This window comes from Podarcis melisellensis (genome assembly GCF_964234715.1).
Source record: "Podarcis melisellensis genome assembly, chromosome: 2".
In the NCBI taxonomy this organism is placed as follows: Eukaryota; Metazoa; Chordata; class Lepidosauria; order Squamata; family Lacertidae; genus Podarcis; species Podarcis melisellensis.
The window spans coordinates 9,172,164-9,190,048 of NC_138529.1; the positions used below are offsets into that span (position 1 = coordinate 9,172,164).

The 17,885-nt window shown below is 47.9% G+C and overlaps 2 protein-coding genes and 1 long non-coding RNA gene across 4 annotated transcripts in view; 2 read left to right on the forward strand and 1 right to left on the reverse strand.

Moving 5' to 3' along the window:
* Positions 1-13,078, forward strand: part of CTDSP2 (CTD small phosphatase 2) — a 70,211-nt gene extending 57,133 nt beyond the window's left edge. For both annotated transcript variants that reach the window (XM_081898974.1, XM_081898975.1), the window contains 5 exons: positions 3,712-3,813; positions 5,252-5,308; positions 7,333-7,425; positions 8,095-8,280; positions 9,526-13,078. In XM_081898974.1, coding sequence (XP_081755100.1) covers positions 3,712-3,813; positions 5,252-5,308; positions 7,333-7,425; positions 8,095-8,280; positions 9,526-9,651 — 564 coding nt within the window. In that variant the 3' untranslated portion in view covers positions 9,652-13,078. The remainder of the gene's footprint in view (positions 1-3,711; positions 3,814-5,251; positions 5,309-7,332; positions 7,426-8,094; positions 8,281-9,525) is intronic.
* Positions 1,989-7,326, reverse strand: LOC309363026. Its single transcript, XR_014165168.1, has 3 exons — positions 5,356-7,326; positions 4,273-4,337; positions 1,989-3,066 (listed from the first exon to the last, which is right to left on the reverse strand). It is a non-coding gene; the product is annotated as an uncharacterized lncRNA (long non-coding RNA).
* Positions 13,079-14,619: 1,541 nt separating the features above from the next.
* The window catches only part of AVIL (advillin), a 52,191-nt gene continuing 48,925 nt past the window's right edge, over positions 14,620-17,885 (forward strand). The window contains exon 1 of the mRNA XM_081898557.1: positions 14,620-14,827. The gene's annotated coding sequence lies outside the window, so the exon portion shown is untranslated. The remainder of the gene's footprint in view (positions 14,828-17,885) is intronic.

Sequence of the window (17,885 nt, forward strand, 5' to 3'; positions counted from 1 at the left end):
ATAGAGTGGTTTTTAAAATTGCCTTCCACATACATGCCTCCAGGCGACGTACGAAATATGCCAAATGATGCTCTAGATACCAAATTCCACGTCTGCATGGCATAACGATGGGCGCGCAATGTACACACAGTCCTGCCTACATACGTGTGTGCATGTGGGTATTTGTGTTTGTGAGTGTGGGAGAAAAGAGACCTTCACTTACTAAGCAAATTTCTTTTCCTGCCCCGCTGCTGTCGAGAGAGGTATCGGTCGCAGACCTCATTCGTGCAAAGAGCCAGACTTCTTATGGGGGCAGCAGGATAAGCGGTCACATGGTTGAATGTTTCGCAATGGGTGGGGACGGGGGACTTCTACACGTACCAGACAAGCACATCTGGGAGAAAGCTGGCCTGCAACTCTTCTCGACAGTTCTCTTCCTGTGTGAAGGGGCTAATGGCCGTATTGCAGCGCAATTTTCACAAACAGACAGAGTGCTTCTGAATGCAAACTACTGCTGCCTCCTCACTGTAACGTCTCTCTTGGGGCAGGTGCCTCTCCATCGCCAGCCATGTGGAGATTGCTATAAGTAGTTCCCTCTGGTGGGTGCCTCCACATGGAAACGACAGGCACGACAATCTTGCCACGCAGTCTAGACAGTTTCCCCCACGATACCAATAACTACCAAGGGCAAACGAAAATAAAAATGCACCATTGTGGAGAATATTGCTTGCCCTATCGCAGGCATAGGCAAACTCCGGCCCTCCAGATGTTTGGGACTACAATTCCCATCATCCCTAGCTAACAGGCCCAGTGGTCAAGGATGATGGGAATTGTAGTCCCAAACATCTGGAGGGCCGGAGTTTGCCTATGCCTGCCCTACCGGCATGGTAGGCTTTCGGAAGGGAATGGGATCCCTAGCCACCTGTTGGCTATTTTTTATTTATTCAATTTTTGAATTTGGAACATGGTTGGCTTTCATTGGGTGCATGCATTTCGGAGGTGCTCAACTCCTTTTGCAGTGGGGTTCGTTTTTGAAAAATCATACTTCCCTATCAAGAAAGGTCTGTCCGAAGCAGGAGGTAGCCTCTGCAGTGCTGATGTACTGCAGAAATAGGGAACATGTGGCTCTCCAGATGTTGTCGGGTGCACCTCTCATTATTCTTGACCATTTGCCATGTTGGCTAATGGGAGCCTGAGTCCAGCAAGATGTGGGGACCAACAGGGTCCCCACGTGGCGTAGGACCAATTTCTATAAAAATGTCTCCTGGCGCAAAATTGAAGTGATTAAGCTGCAAAACAAGGACTTTTTACCTCAGAACAAAAGAGGAGTTAGTACAGTGGTACCTTGGTTCTTAAACTTAATCCGTTCCGGAAGTCCATTCCAAAACCAAAGCGTTCCAAAACCAAGGCACACTTTCCCATAGAGAGTAATGCAAAATGGATTAATCCGTTCCAGACTTTTCAAAACAGTCCTTAAAACAGCAATTTAACATGAATTTTACTATCTAACGAGACCTTTGATCCATAAAATGAAAGCAATAAACAATCACACAGTCACACTACCAATCAATCAGTAGCTGAACTGGGTTCCACACAGACACAAAAACAAAACAAAAAAGCCACAAAAATGCAAAATAGAAAGCAAAAACTGACAGACCTCAGCGTAACACTCAAAACGGAAGAGTGGCACTCAAATTGGAAGTGTAACGCTCAAAACAGAGCATGTTTTGCTTCCGGAAAAAAATTCACAAACCGGAACACTTACTTCTGGGTTTGCAGTGTTTGAGTTCCAAGTTGTTTGAGTACCAAGGCATTTGAGAACCAAGGTACCACAGTATTAATAATAATAATAATAATAATAATTTTTATTTATACCCCGCCCTCCCCAGCCAAGGCCGGGCTCAGGGCAGCTAACAAGCAATAATTAAAATAAGTTGAATGAATACAACTTAAAAACAAAATTAAAATATTGAAACATTAAAATATTAAAATGTAGCCTCATTGCAGGAGGAGAAAGGAAAAGAAAAAAGAAAGACAGGGAGGGAATCAAATTGGCTCCAAGCCAAAGGCCAGGCGGAACAACTCTGTTTTACAGGCCCTGTGGAAAGAAATCAGATCCTGCTGGGCCCTGGTCTCATGAGACAGAGCGTTCCACCAGGCCGGAGCCAGTGTGGAAAAGGCCCTGGCTCTGGTTGAGGCTAATCTAACTTCTTTAGGACCCGGGACCACTAGGGTGTTGCTATTTATGGACCTTGAGGCTCTCCGTGGGGCATACCAGGAGAGGTGGTCCCGTAGGTACGAGGGTCCTAGGCCATGAAGGGCTTTAAAGGTCAAAACCAGCACCTTAAATCTGACCCTGTACTCCACCGGGAGCCAATGCAGCTGGAAAAGCACTGGGTGAATATGCTCCCATGGCAGAGACCCCCGTGAGGAGCCTCGCTGCAGCATTCTGCACCCGCTGGAGTTTCTGGGACAGCTTCAAGGGCAGCCCCGCGTAGAGCGAATTACAGTAGTCAAGCCTGGAGGTGACCGTCGCATGGATCACTGTGGCCAGGATTGAGATTTTGGTTGTTGTTAAAATTTGCAAAGTAAGGGGGGTGCAAAGTTGGGACAACGCCAACTCATCCCACCTTTACATATGTAGGCTGGTGGGTCTTCTGGAAAGAAATATTAGGACCACAGTACAGTACAGAGATTGTTAAATATGTCAACTGGGGCTGCTTCCAGGAAGGTGTTCATTGTAGGATTGATGCTTTGTTATGCATGCAAGTTTTTTGCAGCGTTGACATCATGTCAGTGAAATAAAAATGCCAGCCCCGTATTCTCCTCCCACCCGAAGCTCACACACATTATCAGGAAAGCTTCAAGAATGTCGTGCCATGAGGTCTAGCGATGGCCATTAGCTCAAGTGACTTTTGACGATAACCCGTTTCTTCATTTGGGGTCATAGCTGATCAAATGCTCTCGTGGACAGGCCTCTTGCACCTTTAATGGTTGTATGGAAGAGCAAATAATTCTCAAATCCCTTTCTTCTGTGCAATGATTGAAGAGTCACAGAAGCCTTATTCTCTGTTGTTGCTGGTCAACCTACAAAGCGATGCAAAGCACACGTACATACACTAACCCAAATAACACTTCCCTTTATTCTGATCTGTGCCATTTCAAACTCTAAACGTTCATACCAGAGGTTGCCAGTTGCTCTGTAGTCTTAAAACCTCCCTTTAAAAAATAGAAATTGAGAGTTCTAGCAAAAACGTGGAAAGATTCATGAGGACCAGAGCCTTAGGCCATTTGAAAGTTTTTGCATAGGGTTTCTACTACTTGTTGGCATTGCCTGTGCTATTCTCTAAACACAAGATGGGAGAAGTTTCCTAAGTCAGGTTTGAAGGACTTCATATTGGGCTTCCCCAGTGCTTTGAAGCCAGTGTGGTGTAGTGGTTAAGAGCGGTAAATTCGTAATCTGGTGAACCGGGTTCGCTTCCCCACTCCTCCACATGCAGCTGCTGGGTGATCTTGGGCCAAGTCACACTTCTCTGAAGTCTCTCAGCCCCACTCACCTCACAGAGTGTTTGTTGTGGGGGAGGAAGGGAAAGGAGAATGTTAGCCGCTTTGAGTCTCCTTCGGGTAGTGATACAGCGGGATATCAAATCCAAACTCTTCTTCTTGTTAAATATACCTCCAGCAACATGATTCACCATGCCAATGGTGGCTAAGTTCCCTCTCTTCTTCTAGATTCCTGGGACCTGCCTTCTCCCTGAGGTGACTCTGCAAGACCAGGGCCGAATCTGTGTGGTGATTGATCTGGATGAGACCTTAGTGCACAGCTCCTTCAAGGTGACGTTCTAAGGATACTCCTCCTTTTCTGAGAAGTGGGGGGGGGAGGGGTCGAGGCAGAAGGCATCCTTGGCCCACCAGACGTTGCTGGACTACAAGTCTAATCATCACTGGCCATCTGGTTGGGGCCGATGGGAGTTGTAGTTCGGCAACACCTGGAGGGCCACAGGTTCTCCATTGCTGACAGTGCAGGAGAGGACTAGTTTGGTGTAAGTCCTCTAAGAACAGCTGCAAAGGCATTTGAAGGGATGTGGGCCTTATGGAATATCGATGTGAAGGATAGGACTGGGGCTTTGGGAGTTAAACAAAAGGACCTCAGCTTCATTGTTTTCCTGGTTAGAAGTTTTCTAAACCCAGAGGGTTGTATGCAGTGCATCCTGTACATCAACAGAATGAACTCCTGCTCATTCAATGGGACTTCCCCTTCCCCTTCTCCCCCCACACAGCCCAGCCATGCACCTTCAGATTCTGTTCCAGATGGTTGTGGAATCTTCTGGAGTGGGTTTTGATGTCTCTGCAGGAGGCTGCAAGGGGGAAAGGGAGCAAGGTTAAGTCAATGAGGTCCACTTGCATGGTGGTGCATTCTTTGAAGAATCTCCTTGGTTCTCCCATTATTTAAATAAATTAGTTCTGTGTCTACAGCCAGTTACTACTGCCTACCAGACACACAATGCTGTTATTCCTGGGAACGGCTGTTTCTATTTCTGCCCTGGGAAGGTGGCCTGAACCCTTCCCACTTCACCCCTACACGTAAACTCTGCCACTGGAAGAAATTTATAATATTTGCGTCTCTGGTTCTGATCAGCAAATTCTGAAGAAGCTATCAGGGGACCAAACAGGCAACAGGAGTTAGAAGGACTCAGCGATTGATTCCCTGACAAATCATTTGATTCTGTTATTAGGTGCCTTGTTGTTTCAGACAGGGCCACATTCCGCTGTGGCAGCCTTCCAGGGGCCACATTGAAGAAGCAACAGTGGGCGGGGCAACAGATGTGACTCCTGCCTTTGTATGCTAGAATAGATCCCAGCCATGCAGATCACTGAGTTTTCCACACACGCATCCTGGCATTGATGGATGTGGCCTGGGCAAAGTCTCAAAGGACCAGATATAAAGACTTGGAGGGGCTTCATTCAGCCAGACATCTGAAGGCAGCTCTATTTAGGGAAGCTTTTAGTGTTTAACAGACCACTGTATTTTAATATTTTGTTGGAAGCTGCCCAGAGCCGCCAGATGGGCGGAGTATTATTATTACTGTTATTATTATTGAACCGGCGATTCCCTGCCACTGGTTTGAGTGGACATGACTCTCATTTTAAAAGCGTATGGCTCAGTATGTCCTTGGGTGCAGAGATTGGCGCAACTTATGGATAGAGTGGGGCAGAATTGTGTCATGTTACCGTCCCAAAACTAACATGCACCTTTTATAACATTTCCCAGCCAATCAACAATGCTGACTTCATAGTGCCTGTTGAGATAGAGGGGACAACCCACCAGGTAAGGATGCTGTCTCTGGGAGGAAGGTCTCCTACCCACCCACCCACCTTGCCAACCGTTTTGGGTTCTCATTGGCATCTCTTCTGGAAGTGGGGCAGCAGAGGGAGGGGGCAATCTCATTTTATGAGCCAAGGAGACCGCCTCCCATTTTGGTGCTGTAAAGAAGAGGAGGAAGACCGTTCTATGAAGGCTTCGGCCTGGTTCAAGTAATCCAGGATAGGCTGTTACCAGGCAACACGGCCTATTCTTGATTACTTGTTTCAGGAGGTAGCTGCTTCCAGCGGATGTTTAAGAAGGAATGGCTTGGATCGACTGCATGGCTCCGGGAAAGAGAAATGCGACCAGCTGAAAACTGGTGGGGAACCCTTGAGGAATCTTGATGTGCTTTGCAGCATTTATGCTTCTTTGCTGTATTCCGCTCACCACAATGCCTGTGGCAGCTTGTATTTATTTAAAATACATTAGGGTTAGTCTAAACACACTAAGGGGGATGTGGGTGGTGCTGTGGTCTAAACCACTGAGCCTAGGGCTTGCCGATCAGAAGGTCGGTGGTTTGAATCCCCACAACAGGATGAGCTCCCGTTGCTCGGTCCCTGCTCCTGCCAACCTAGCAGTTCAAAAGCATGAAGTGCAAGTAGATAAATAGGTACCAGTCTGGCAGGAAGGTAAACAGCGTTTCCGTGTGTTGCTATGGTTCACCAGAAGCAGCTTAGTCATGCTGGCCACTTGACCCAGAAGCTGTACGCCAGCTTCCTCGGCCAATAAAGCGAGATGAGTGCTGCAACCCCAGAGTCATCCGCGACTGGACCTAACGGTCAGGGGTCCCTTTACCTTTACCTTTAAGCCTGCTAAAGGGCAGTTGTTTGCCTATCCATCAATAAGGATGCTGGTGACTTGAAGAAGTCAGCTGGTAGTTCGCCACACCTCAACCAGCAAGACAGCTTCTTCCAGAGTCCCCAGTTAAGGAAAAAGCTCCACTCCCATACATTTCAAAGTAGCAAAGTGTTCATTATCTACAGACACAAGACAAAGCTAAACAGCAGGGTCTACTATAGACAACTCTTCTGGTCTCTGAAGTAAAGATGCATATGTACAGAGAATTCCAATAATACTATATCACCATGCTAGCTAACACTGCTATGTGAAATTCACAGCCTCTTCCCCTGACTCTCACGGATTCAGAGTCAGACAGCAAACAGGACAGGGCATGGACAAGACAAGACAGCATAATGAAAACAATGCCCTAGAGACTGTTATACCCATATCTACGCACATTTCATATTTCCTGAAGCAATGGGAGGGCAAATGACTCATGCACTCAACCTAGCTGATTTTGCTATGGTAACCCGGTGCACCTGGTACCCTTATCTCAGAACATCCAGACATAGGGGATGTGCTCCTCAAGAAATGAGTCCAAGCACACAGTAATTTAACCCATTGTTCACATTACACCGCTAAAGGGGAGGTATTCTTTTACTTGCCTCAGTTTTTTTTATGATAGCCATGTCACACAAAAAGGAGTGAAGCTTATGTCCTGTTCAGTGATAAAGGGTTAACACTGAATGGACTAAAAAGGCAAGCCACCGGGAAGTTGTGGGTTTGTGCCACACTCGCTGAAATGAGAAGTCTCTTTTTTAGCCAATATACATCAGACTATGAAGTGGCTGTTTGGATTCGCTGCTGGTGATCCTAATAGTGCCGTCCTGTCTACCTGTCAAAAGTTGGCTCACGAGGCTGGATCCTGTTTGTTATATTGATATTCTGCCTTTCCACAAAGTGGGAGTGAGGAAGCAGGCTGGTGTAAGGGGGAGGTTATAGGAGAAAAGCAATGAGCAGGGGGAACCCTCTCTCCTCCCATCTCTTCTCCCCTAAAAATGTTCCCAGCAGCGATGTGCTTCGGCCAACGCAACACTGAATCCAGGTCTTTCACAGTAGCTTGTTCACTCCAGCTGTAAGGTGGGTTGTAGATAAATAAAACCAGTAGTCCCTCTGTGTCATTCCTCACCTCTGCTGCTCACTTCTAGGTGTATGTGCTGAAGAGGCCATTTGTCGATGAGTTCCTGAGGCGGATGGGGGAGCTGTTTGAGTGTGTGCTCTTCACTGCCAGCTTGGCGAAGGTGAGAAGGAGGAGGTTGGTTTAGCCTAGACATGGACTTGGAGAATTGGTTGATACTCTCAAAGTTAGCAGAAGCTAAGGCAGAAAGGGTGGCAATGGTGTGCTGTGTCACTTTCAGCTCAGAAGATAAACTGGAGGTGAATATAGACGATTCGCTCTTTCTGTCTTGCTAGAAGACTGGTTTGGGAGCAGCTTTGACTTGGGCTAAACTTGGAGTATTGCCGAAACTTCAGAGCTGTGTTCATTTTTCAAAACCCAAATGCTGCAGCAAGAAACACATGGCCTATTGGTACTTGAATAAATTGTGCAAAATGTCAAGTTTGCATATAGTTGCTTGTTTTTGCTTCTCCTAACTGTGAGGAAGAGTGAAGGACCATGCAGAGTATTCAAATCTCCACCATTAACTGATCTCTGGAAGTTCTGCTTAGACCCTTGCTGGCCTCCGAAATTGCATTGGGCATCACTGAGATCTCCAAATCCATAGGGACTTGAAACTTTAAATGAATGAATGAATGAATGCATTCCATGCCAGATTCCAAATTCCATGTTTGCACTATCTGCCCAGAAGTGGGCAAAGCCCTGCATGTTCTCCTGATTCCCCCATGTTGGGTTTCTTGCTTTCTTATGCTGAGCCCTCATCTTCACACGCTCCTCTTATCCCTCTGTTCAGTATGCTGACCCCGTAACTGACCTGCTAGACAAGTGTGGAGTCTTCCGAGCCCGCCTCTTCCGAGAGTCATGCGTGTTCCACCAGGGCTGTTACGTTAAGGACCTCAGCCGCTTGGGGCGTGATCTGCGCAAAACCTTGATCTTGGACAATTCTCCTGCCTCCTACATCTTCCATCCAGAGAATGCGGTGAGTATGCCTTCAGGAGGGGTGGGTGGGTTATTCAATAGTAGCTGGCTTATTCAATAGTAGCTGGTTATTCAATAGTAGCTGGCGTTGACTTTTGACTTACCTTACCAGGAAAGCAGCAAAGGCTCTTTAAATCGTGTGTAAGACTTGAGTTCTAGATAGGTAGGTAGGTTGATTGGTTTAAAAATCTTTGGTCTCTTAAATAAAGCATTCCCCTTTGTTTCTCACCCCTGCCTTTTAAGATGATGCTGACTGCAACACTTGTGTGCTAGGTAGGGCCATTCAAAACATGTTCTCTCTCTCTCTCTCTCTCTCTCTCTCTCTCTCTCTCTCTCTCTCTCACACACACACACACACACACACACACACACCCCTGAAGTGGTAATTTCTAAGGAAGGCTGACTGTACCACATCATTTCCCCCTTCAAATCTTCTTTTTTCCTCCCTTTTCTCACTACTCCAGCCAGCTCAACCCCAAAAGTTCTCCAGCGCGTGAAATATTCTTCCAAACCTATCCAACAGAGCACATCTACAAGGTTTTCCAGGTGACAATTCATAGCTGTGGCCATAATTGTAGGAGTGAGTGAGCAGTTAGTATTAGTGTGACTAGTTTTGTCTACAACGATTACCTTTCATGCACCCTGTTTAAAAACTAAGTCTTGTATTGTCACTGTATTTTGAAGTGGGTTAAACCACTGAGCCTAGGACTTGCTGATCAGAAGGTCGGCGGTTCGAATCCCCATGACGCCGTGAGCTCCCGTTGCTCGGTCCCTGCTCCTGCCAACCTAGCAGTTCGAAAGCACGTCAAAGTGCAAGTAGATAAATAGGTACTGCCAGGGCGGGAAGGTAAACGGCGTTTCCGTGCGCTGCTCTGGTTCGCCAGAAGCGCCTTAGTCATGCTGGCCACATGACCCGGAAGCTGTCTGCAGACAAACGCCGGCTCCCTCGGCCCATAGAGCGAGATGAGCGCCGCAATCCCAGAGTCGGTCATGACTGGACCTAATGGTCAGGGGTCCCTTTACCTTTTTATATATATGGGCAAATCTGTTTCTTCTGAGGGGATGTCGCCATGTTTCATATTAATAGCCATGTGATTACTTCAGCGTTTGAATTCGGCTCCCAGGTCTTCCTGAGTCTTCCTGGTTCCTTACAATTTCCCCATAAACATTAGGTCTCTGCTTCCTGTCTACATCCACCGCAGTGCTCCCGACTGACTTCTCCTTGCCCTTTTCGCTTTCCCCGTAGGTGCCAGTCCAGTCCTGGTTTGATGACATGGCCGACACCGAGCTCCTGAACCTGATCCCGATCTTTGAGGAGCTGAGCGAAGCGGAGGATGTCTACACCAGCCTTGGCCAGCTGAGGGCACCCTAAGGCCTTCCGATGCCCACAGAGGAACATTTTCACTCAGTGCCTTCAGTCCTGGCCTGGAGGGGAAGGGGGAGCCGTGGGGATGGTTCTCCGCAACCCCACCGCAAGGCAGATGCAAGCACTTTGGAGGCAATAACCTGAAGGGCCGCCCAGTGGGCAGCGCCAGAGCGGTTTCCATCCAGGGTCTGGCGGGATCCCAGAGCCTCTGGCCTTTCCTCCAAAAGCAGGGTCGCCCAAGACCCCGTCCCCAACAGCGCTCGTATCTATGCACTGCGAGGATACAGGGAGCATTGTGAAGACGCACTATTTCTCCAGGGCTCGGCTTCCTCCATTCGCTGCAGGGTGGTTAGTTCTGGGTGTGGTTTGTGCGGTGTAAGCTGCCGGTTCCTCCTGCCTAGCCTCTCCTCTCCTCCTCTAAAGCAATGCCAAATGATTTGGCTGGCCCTTTTCCTTTTGTTATTAAAAAAGCTACCTGCCTCCTCGCTCCCTTTTAGATGCTCCTGAGGGTGCTGCTCACCCAGGACGTGGGGCACAGCCATGGGTCCTAGCAGTTTTGCCGCCTTATCTCCCAGGCAAGGCAGGGCAGGGCACTGAGCTGGCTGCCCAATACTTCTGCCCTGGCCAGGTGTCTTTCGGAGGGATCCTCTCCTTCAGCTGCTCAGGCCACTGGATTCCTCGGAGGAGAGGCTTTCCTTACCTTGGATACCTGGTTAGAGAGAGGGGGAAAAGTCTTATTTTTTAATGAGGCCTTTTTCCTTTTTTCCCTATTCCCTTCCAGCATTTCCCCTTCAGAGCAGTAGTGAACCAGCAGTTTCAGGGGTCTTTGTCCCTAATTATCCTGCTGGCTTTTGGGAAGCCTTTAACTTCTTTTTATACTGTGTCTTGTGCTTTGGGTTCAGCCCCAGAGGGGAAGGAACCCTTTCAGAAACCCTCGAACGTTAAAAAAAAACAAAACAGTGGCACGAGCGTAGAAAAGGACTAAGGCTAAGTCAGCCGTCCCATTCCCACAAACTCCACATTGGCTGAGGACCGATGCTGCAGAGATTGCCATATTGCTTCGCTCTGGCCTATTTTTGCTTCTTGGGTGGGGTGTGGGGGGGACACAGACCAGGTCACAGGGTTACTATAAACCTGCCTCAGCACTGTCAGTTCTTCCACCCTCCTTCAGTGCGAATTGCTAGCTTTGAAGGACAGGAGGGTGCTGATGTTTTGCCCGCGGGTGGCTTTCTGGGGGCGGGTGCCGCAGAGGCGCCCTGCCTTCCCCACTCAGGACTCGTTCTGGGCTCCATCGTCGTAACTTGAAAAGCCCGGCCCCTCGGGTGGCCTCAGGGAATCATGGACTAGCGTGTTAGAAGCTGGGGGTGGGCAGGGGACGGCCTGCTCCATTGCCTTGCCGTGTTCGTTGGGAGAGCGAGGAGGAACGACCTCTGCGCATGAACAGATAGCGCCTCTCTTTTCTGCCAGGCTTCCTTAGGAAACGGGCCCCAGAGAAGCAGCTGGGCCTTTTTGCCACATTCTTCTTCCCCTCAGCATTTTCATGGCGGCGCCAGCTCTCGAGAAACCAAACGTAGATGTTGATATTACTTGGGAGCGGCCGCCGCACCCTCCCTTTCTGCGTCGCCCCCCAGCAATATGGTACGCTGCCTTTCCTAGTCATGTCTCTTAACGTGCTGTGAACAAGTGCTTTCGAAGTGCCATTGGTGGCAACCAAATACCTTCCGCTCAGCCAGCTTGCTTCTCTCCCTCCCACTCCCATAAGCAATACATTGCAAGTGACTCCATGCTTTGCCGTTGTGGGGGGTGGGGACAGGATGGGGCCATTCAGGGTTCTTTTTGCTTCTTTCTGGTGCTGCCTCCTTGGTTTGGACGCGGGGGGGGGGGGCAGGTAGCGTGGGTCACCTCACCACCTGGGGCAGGAAGCTAAAAAAACAAACCAGGGGTGAGGAACCTGTGGCCCATTCAGATGTTGCTGGACTTAGGACTCTCATCGCCCCTGGCAGTTGTCCGTAGTGGCTGGTGAGGCCCAACAACATCTGGAAGGCTTCCTCCCTGCTCATCAGGACCAAAGCTTTACAATCCTTGTTGTTGGCTGAGTGAGCAGGCAGCTCTTAGCCTGGCCAAAGTGCTTCTTGAAGTTTCCGTCGCCGTTTTTTAAGTGTGCTGAATTGGCTACTCCTTGACCTGTGTGTGTGTGTGTGCTAGGCCTCATATGGTGCTTGAGACGAGCTTGCGGCTTCTTTTCCTCCTCTTGCTGGCCTTGCTTCCACCATGAGGAGTTACTCTCTTTGCTTCAGCAGCTGTGGAGAGGGTAATGGAGGTGACGCACAAGTCCCTAGCTTCTTCTCCTCGTAATTCTGTTTTCTCCAAGACACACAACAGTGAGAGAGCTTTAAACACTGCGAAGTTAATGTGTGCTAGAAAGAACAAAAACCCTTTGTTTTTCCTTCCTGTTTGAGGCTATCCTCACAGTTGTGTCTTTGCCCGAGGAGAACTCATCTCCATTTCCCTCCCTCTCCTCCTCACACAACCTGCCCGCTCTTGTCATGGCCTTTCCTTTTGCTCAGCTCAGCTCCGAAACCCCTTCACTCGATGGGGAAACGTTGCACTCCTGTTTTCTACACTCCTCCACCTCGGCTGATGAAATGTGCTCCGGAATTTCTCCTCCGTCCCAGTCACGGGACTTAAGATTTGGGCAAACGGGTGGAAGTTTTGTCAGTCACAGCGTGGTGGCATCTGTGCGGAGCTGGTTTTGGCTAAGGAGGCCGACACATGATAAATTAAACCGAGCACTCCCATTTTCAACAAGCTGCGAACGCTTGCTTGTTGAAAGTAATGTGGAACTACAGAGACTGCCGAGTGATGGCTCCCATCTGGAACAAGCTTGGCTGTGTGAATTAACTCGAGGGCGGAGTCTGCTGAAGCCCGTTCTCACTCTGCATCAGGCTTCCTTGGCCTGTTCAATAGCCATGATGATAACCTGAGTCCAATTGCCAATGTTGGGATTGTGCCTTGATCAAACCCATCAAAGAGGCAGCCCTAATGCTTAATCAGGGGTGTGCCTTTTAGAGGTGCCCTGCATACTCCTCCTACACACACACACACACACACACACACACACACACACACACACACACAGAGTCTTTTGCTGTACCCCCTGCATCCCTTCTTTTCAAACATACATAGCTGGTGGCTTTTGAGTAACAGAGCCCAGGGCTTCCCCCTTCTGTCCTCACCTCATAGAAGTATGAAAACATCAGTTGCCTTAGTCATGTGTCCTCACTTGCTGGGTGGTTTTTCTTTTTTTAAATTTTGTTTTAATTGAAAAAAAAAAGATATCCCAAAACTTGAAGCCGGCACTGCTGCCATTTCGATCTCTTTCTATTTTTGGAATCTTTGTATTAACTGCAAATTAAAGAAATAATAAAAGAGAGCAGGTGTGTGTCTTCTCTTTTTCCTAAGTCTTTGAGCAGAGTGGGTTCTGGAGGCCTAAATGCAATATCCTTTTGAAGCTGGGCAGCAAAATTTCGGGAGGTAAAACTTTCTTCCCCCGGCTGCAGAAAAGAATCTAGCTCTGGTTCACACATGAGAACTGGAATGACAGGTGAGAGCTTAGGAGCCACAAAGGGAGTTTAGGAGCATCTCAATGCATTTCTTGTCCTTGGAAATCAAATTTGCACATTTGCTGCCCTTTGCAATATGAGAAATCAAGTGCTGCAGGAGCATATCAGAGCTAGAGGGTAGTCAGCATTGGGGGTGGGGAGCAATGGACAATTACATTTCACTGAAGGGATTTGAGTCATTTGTTAAAAGTTACTGAGTGCTATAATCCAAAAACATGGATAAGACTACCCTGGGGGGGTGAAGGGGGGGTTGGAGAGAAGCAGAAAGCATTTTAATTTTTAGAATTCAGAGGAGAGATAAGTGATGGGAATGGGATCTGGTAGTTTTATCTATGAACTGTGAAGGTTTGCTCTCCCCCGACTTCATCCCTTTATTTTTCGCTTACCGTATTTTTCACTCCAAAAGACGCACCTGACCATAAGACACACCTAGTTTTTAGAAGAGGAAAGGGGGAAAGCCTCGTTTTTGGGGGATCAGCTCAAAGTTGTTGAGCTTACTTTGCAAAGGGAAAAAAATCCTGTTTTCATGGGGCTCAACTCTTTAGCTTCTTTAGGAAAGGAAAGGGAGCCGTTTCTACGGCTTCTAGACAGGTAATCTAATCAGCCAGTCACATGTCACTGGGGAAAACCGCCTCCGTCTGCAGAACATTCAACAATGGAGGCCTGGGCAAGGGGGCGGGGCCAGAAAGGGAGCCAGCGATCGACCACACATTTACTCCAAAAGATGTACAGACATCTCCCCTTACTTTTTAGGAGGAAAAAAGTTGTCTTATGGAGCGAAAAACACGGTACCAACCGATGAACTCCATGTGCAAAGCCAACTGCAGGAATTGGTTGGGGATCACAAGGCTTGACTGCTCCGGGTTTTATATTTTGGGGGCCGGAGTAGGCCCAGGCAAGACAGCCACCCTTAACCTGAGAGCAAGGTGGGACATGTGGAATTCTCCCTGCCAGTGGTCCTTTTGTCTTCTTGACTGACTGCCCCGCTCTCTGAGGCCAGCCTTGCCTTGGAGAAGCTCCTTTGATGCCCCAAAGCCACCACCCCACTTGATATCCAATGCACCATTTAAAGATTTTCTGGAGACCTCAGAAGTATCGAGATTATCCCTGGCGGACAACCCTTCTCTCTGAAGGGCAAAGCCATTGCCTCTCCCCCCAGCATTCCTCTCCTCCTCGGTTCCGAGCAAGCCACTCTAATGTGGTTAGATCCCCATATCCTGCCCCCATTTCTTTGTATTATTGATGCAGTGCTGCACTTTAGAAAAATCAATGAGAAATGGGTGGAGTGCATGCGGAGAAAACAGACTTGGGAGTCTCCTTTTGTCAGAAACAAATAAAAGATATTTTCCCTAAACTAATCCATGCTGCTGGGCTAGGCCAGCACTGATTGGCCCAGGCGGCTGATATAAAGGCAAGATGCAAATGCAGTCAAATCTTAGCGAAGGAGCCTGGATCGTTCCTCTGGACTGACTGTGCTACTCGGAGCTGGAGCAACCCTGAACAGCTTGTGCTCCTCAGCCCTGGGCCTTGCAGCTCAGAGGAGTCAGCAGCAGACCCAGGTGAGTGCTGCTTGATTTATGGGTGGTCAAACCAAGAGGAGGGAGGGAGGACCATCCCAGGCACGGCTTGAAATAAGGGGTGGTTGTCAAGAGGACCTGATTGATCTAGGTTTTCTGGAAGGGCCTCAGGAGAAAAATCAGATTCTGCTAACGGCAAGTCAAAGACACGAGAGGGACTCTGAAACACAACTGCTTAGCTTACAGAATATCCGTTCAGAAGCAAGCACCCCTAAGTTACTCCCAGTTGCGCATGGGATTTAAACCCCAGATTTCTGAAATTTATTTGGACCTGTAAGAAAACGGCTGAGCTGAAGAGAATTTTATTTGTATCTTGGCCTTTATCCAGGGAGCATAAGGTGACAGAGACTGAACTCATCTTCTCACAACAGCCCTGTCAGGTAGATGAGACAACTTTCCAGCTGAACAGAGGGGGTTTTTTAAATTATTTATACAGGTCATGTCTGCCAGACAAGACAGGTGTGAGCTGGTTGCGGTTCCTTGGTGGTAATCGAAAGGCACTCTGTACATACTCAGAAGTCACATTTCGCGTATTCCAGGGCCAGGCAATGAAGTCGTTTTCCTTGGGCAAAGCTTGTCTCCCCTGTTTCGTGTTCATGTCTGGCTACCTGGTATGAGTCAGTGACTCTGGGCATCCATTAGGTGACATCACAGGCAGCAGATTGTAAGTTAAGTCAATTAGTGGTTCTATTACAGCTGCCAAGACTATTGCTGCATTTTGGAATTACAGTAAGTGAATGTTCTCGGATGAGGGCTGGCTGATTGTGTTCTGGCCCAAAACAAAACACACACACACACATATATATTCCAACGACAAGGAAACTCAAATTCTGCATTTGCTCTATGTTTATTCTGATTACAATATGGACATTTTACAGACTGCAGAATATTTAAACAAACAGCTATAGGAAGGAAGGAAGGAAGGAAGGAAGGAAGGAAGGAAGGAAGGAAGGAAGGAAGGAAGGAAGGAAGGAAGGAAGGAAGGAAGGAAGGAAGGAAGGAAGGAAGGAAGGGCTACTGTGAGCACACTGAAGGTTTAGGAGCTACAGCACTGGGCATTTCGACCTGGTTCTCTGCAGGGAATTTTTCTGGAGTGGGGAGTTGCCTACCGTATTGGCCTGAATATAAGCCACACTCCCCACCCACCCCAATTCAAATTGTGAAAAGTTAAAGTGCTGCTTATATTTGCAACCTTATGCCGCCAGTGAAGCAGCCCAGGAGCGTGGGCAATGGCGCCCGTCCCGTCCGCAGCTCCCAAACCTCCCCCAAGCCGCCGAGTTTTAAAGGTGCGGCTTATTTGTGGGTGAGGCCTATATTCGGGCCAATACGGTAGTTTCTCCCAAAGGACTCGGCTATACAGCTGCAAATATAACGCTTTAGGTACATTTCAAGTGCATTATGCAAATCTGACACTAGATGGTGATGGTGAGCTTATGGCAAATGCAATATATTTTTCAAAAGGCTTCTTATAAAAGCATTTCGCAACTTTTTAAAATGTGTGTCTAGATTCCACCAAACAAAAAAGAAATGAGGTTAATTGTGGCTGTACATTTTGCAATGTATATCATGTGGTAGAAATAAAAAAAGAAAGAAAGATGTCTGGAGAGTATGGTTCACTGGGGGAGAGGCAACAAATGCCCTCCTCCTCTGTCTCATTCCCATGGATATCCGTGTTCCCTGATAACCAGATGCCACACCCAAGACTTCTTAAACCATTCTAAAACTTTTCTGCAGAAGAGTGACAACAAACTTACTTTGAAAAAGAAGGTTGAGTCCAAAATCGCTTGGATTAGCTGCCTATTATTTTTATTATTAATACCAGTGCTATTGATTAAAGATTGCTTTTGAGGGGGAAACAATTTTAAACAAATTAGAGGCATCGGGATGCAAAGTATCCTCCAGTGGCGTAGCGTGGGTTGTCAGCACCCGGGGCAAGGCAAGTAATTTGCGCCCCCTAACCCATGGATTTGCGCCCCTAATCCGTGGATTTGCACCCCCTAACCCTAACCCCAGATGTTGCGCCCAGTGCGGCCGGCCCACCCTGCACCCCCCACGCTACGCCACTGGTATCCTCAACGATCCCTTTTGCATTGTGAGATATAAGAGCATGCTTTACAATCTGCATATCAATGCAGGAAGGAATATGTATCTTACACAGTTTCAGGAGTGAAGCCTAGGCTGAAGGGTCTTTGACCCTCCCCCCATAGAATATTTGAGGGGGCCAGGCCCCCACAAAGTTGATGGGCATTGCCGTGCAAATAGCGTGTGCATGCCGTGCCTTGTGACCCATGGCTTACCTGCCCCCCCCCCAATATTTTATTCAAGTTGCCACCCCTGGCATGAACTATATCTGGGTAGAGTCATTATGTAACTCTGTTATATGAATTATCGTATTGGCCCGAATATAAGCCGCACCCGAATATAAGCCGCTCCCTTAAAATTCCGCCGGCACTCACACATGTTCCATTTTACCGTATGTCTTTTTCAGCAGCGATACCGCAAAAGACAATTTTTGTAAGGTTGTGAGTTTAAGCCACACTTTAACTTTTCAGGGTCAGAATTTTGAAAAAAAACAAGTGAGGCTTCTATTCAGGTCAATACGGTATATGCTATATGAATGCAATCTATAACCGGGCTGAACTGGCAAATCATGAAAAACATGGAATCCTATCATCCCTGGAGTCACAACTTGGCTATGATGGTTACTCTTGACAGTGCCAGGAATAGCTGGCATAGTTCAAGGCTACAGAGTGGTTCTGTATTAGACAAACCTGGCCTGGAAATAAGGCTACAGAGTTAACTGCGTTGGAGACGACGCCTAGACTGTAGTCCTTCACAGCTAGTAGAGATTTCTAATCACAGCTAGTAGAGATTTCTAATCACAGCTAGTAGAGATTTCTAATCACAGCTAGTAGAGATTTTCACCCACACCAGCCATTGCATCCATCAAGTTTGATGGAACCCAGAAGGAAAATCCCAGTGCAAATGTAGCAGCTGTTCCTTTGCTGGACTGAGACATTAAAACATGAGTTAGTTCTGA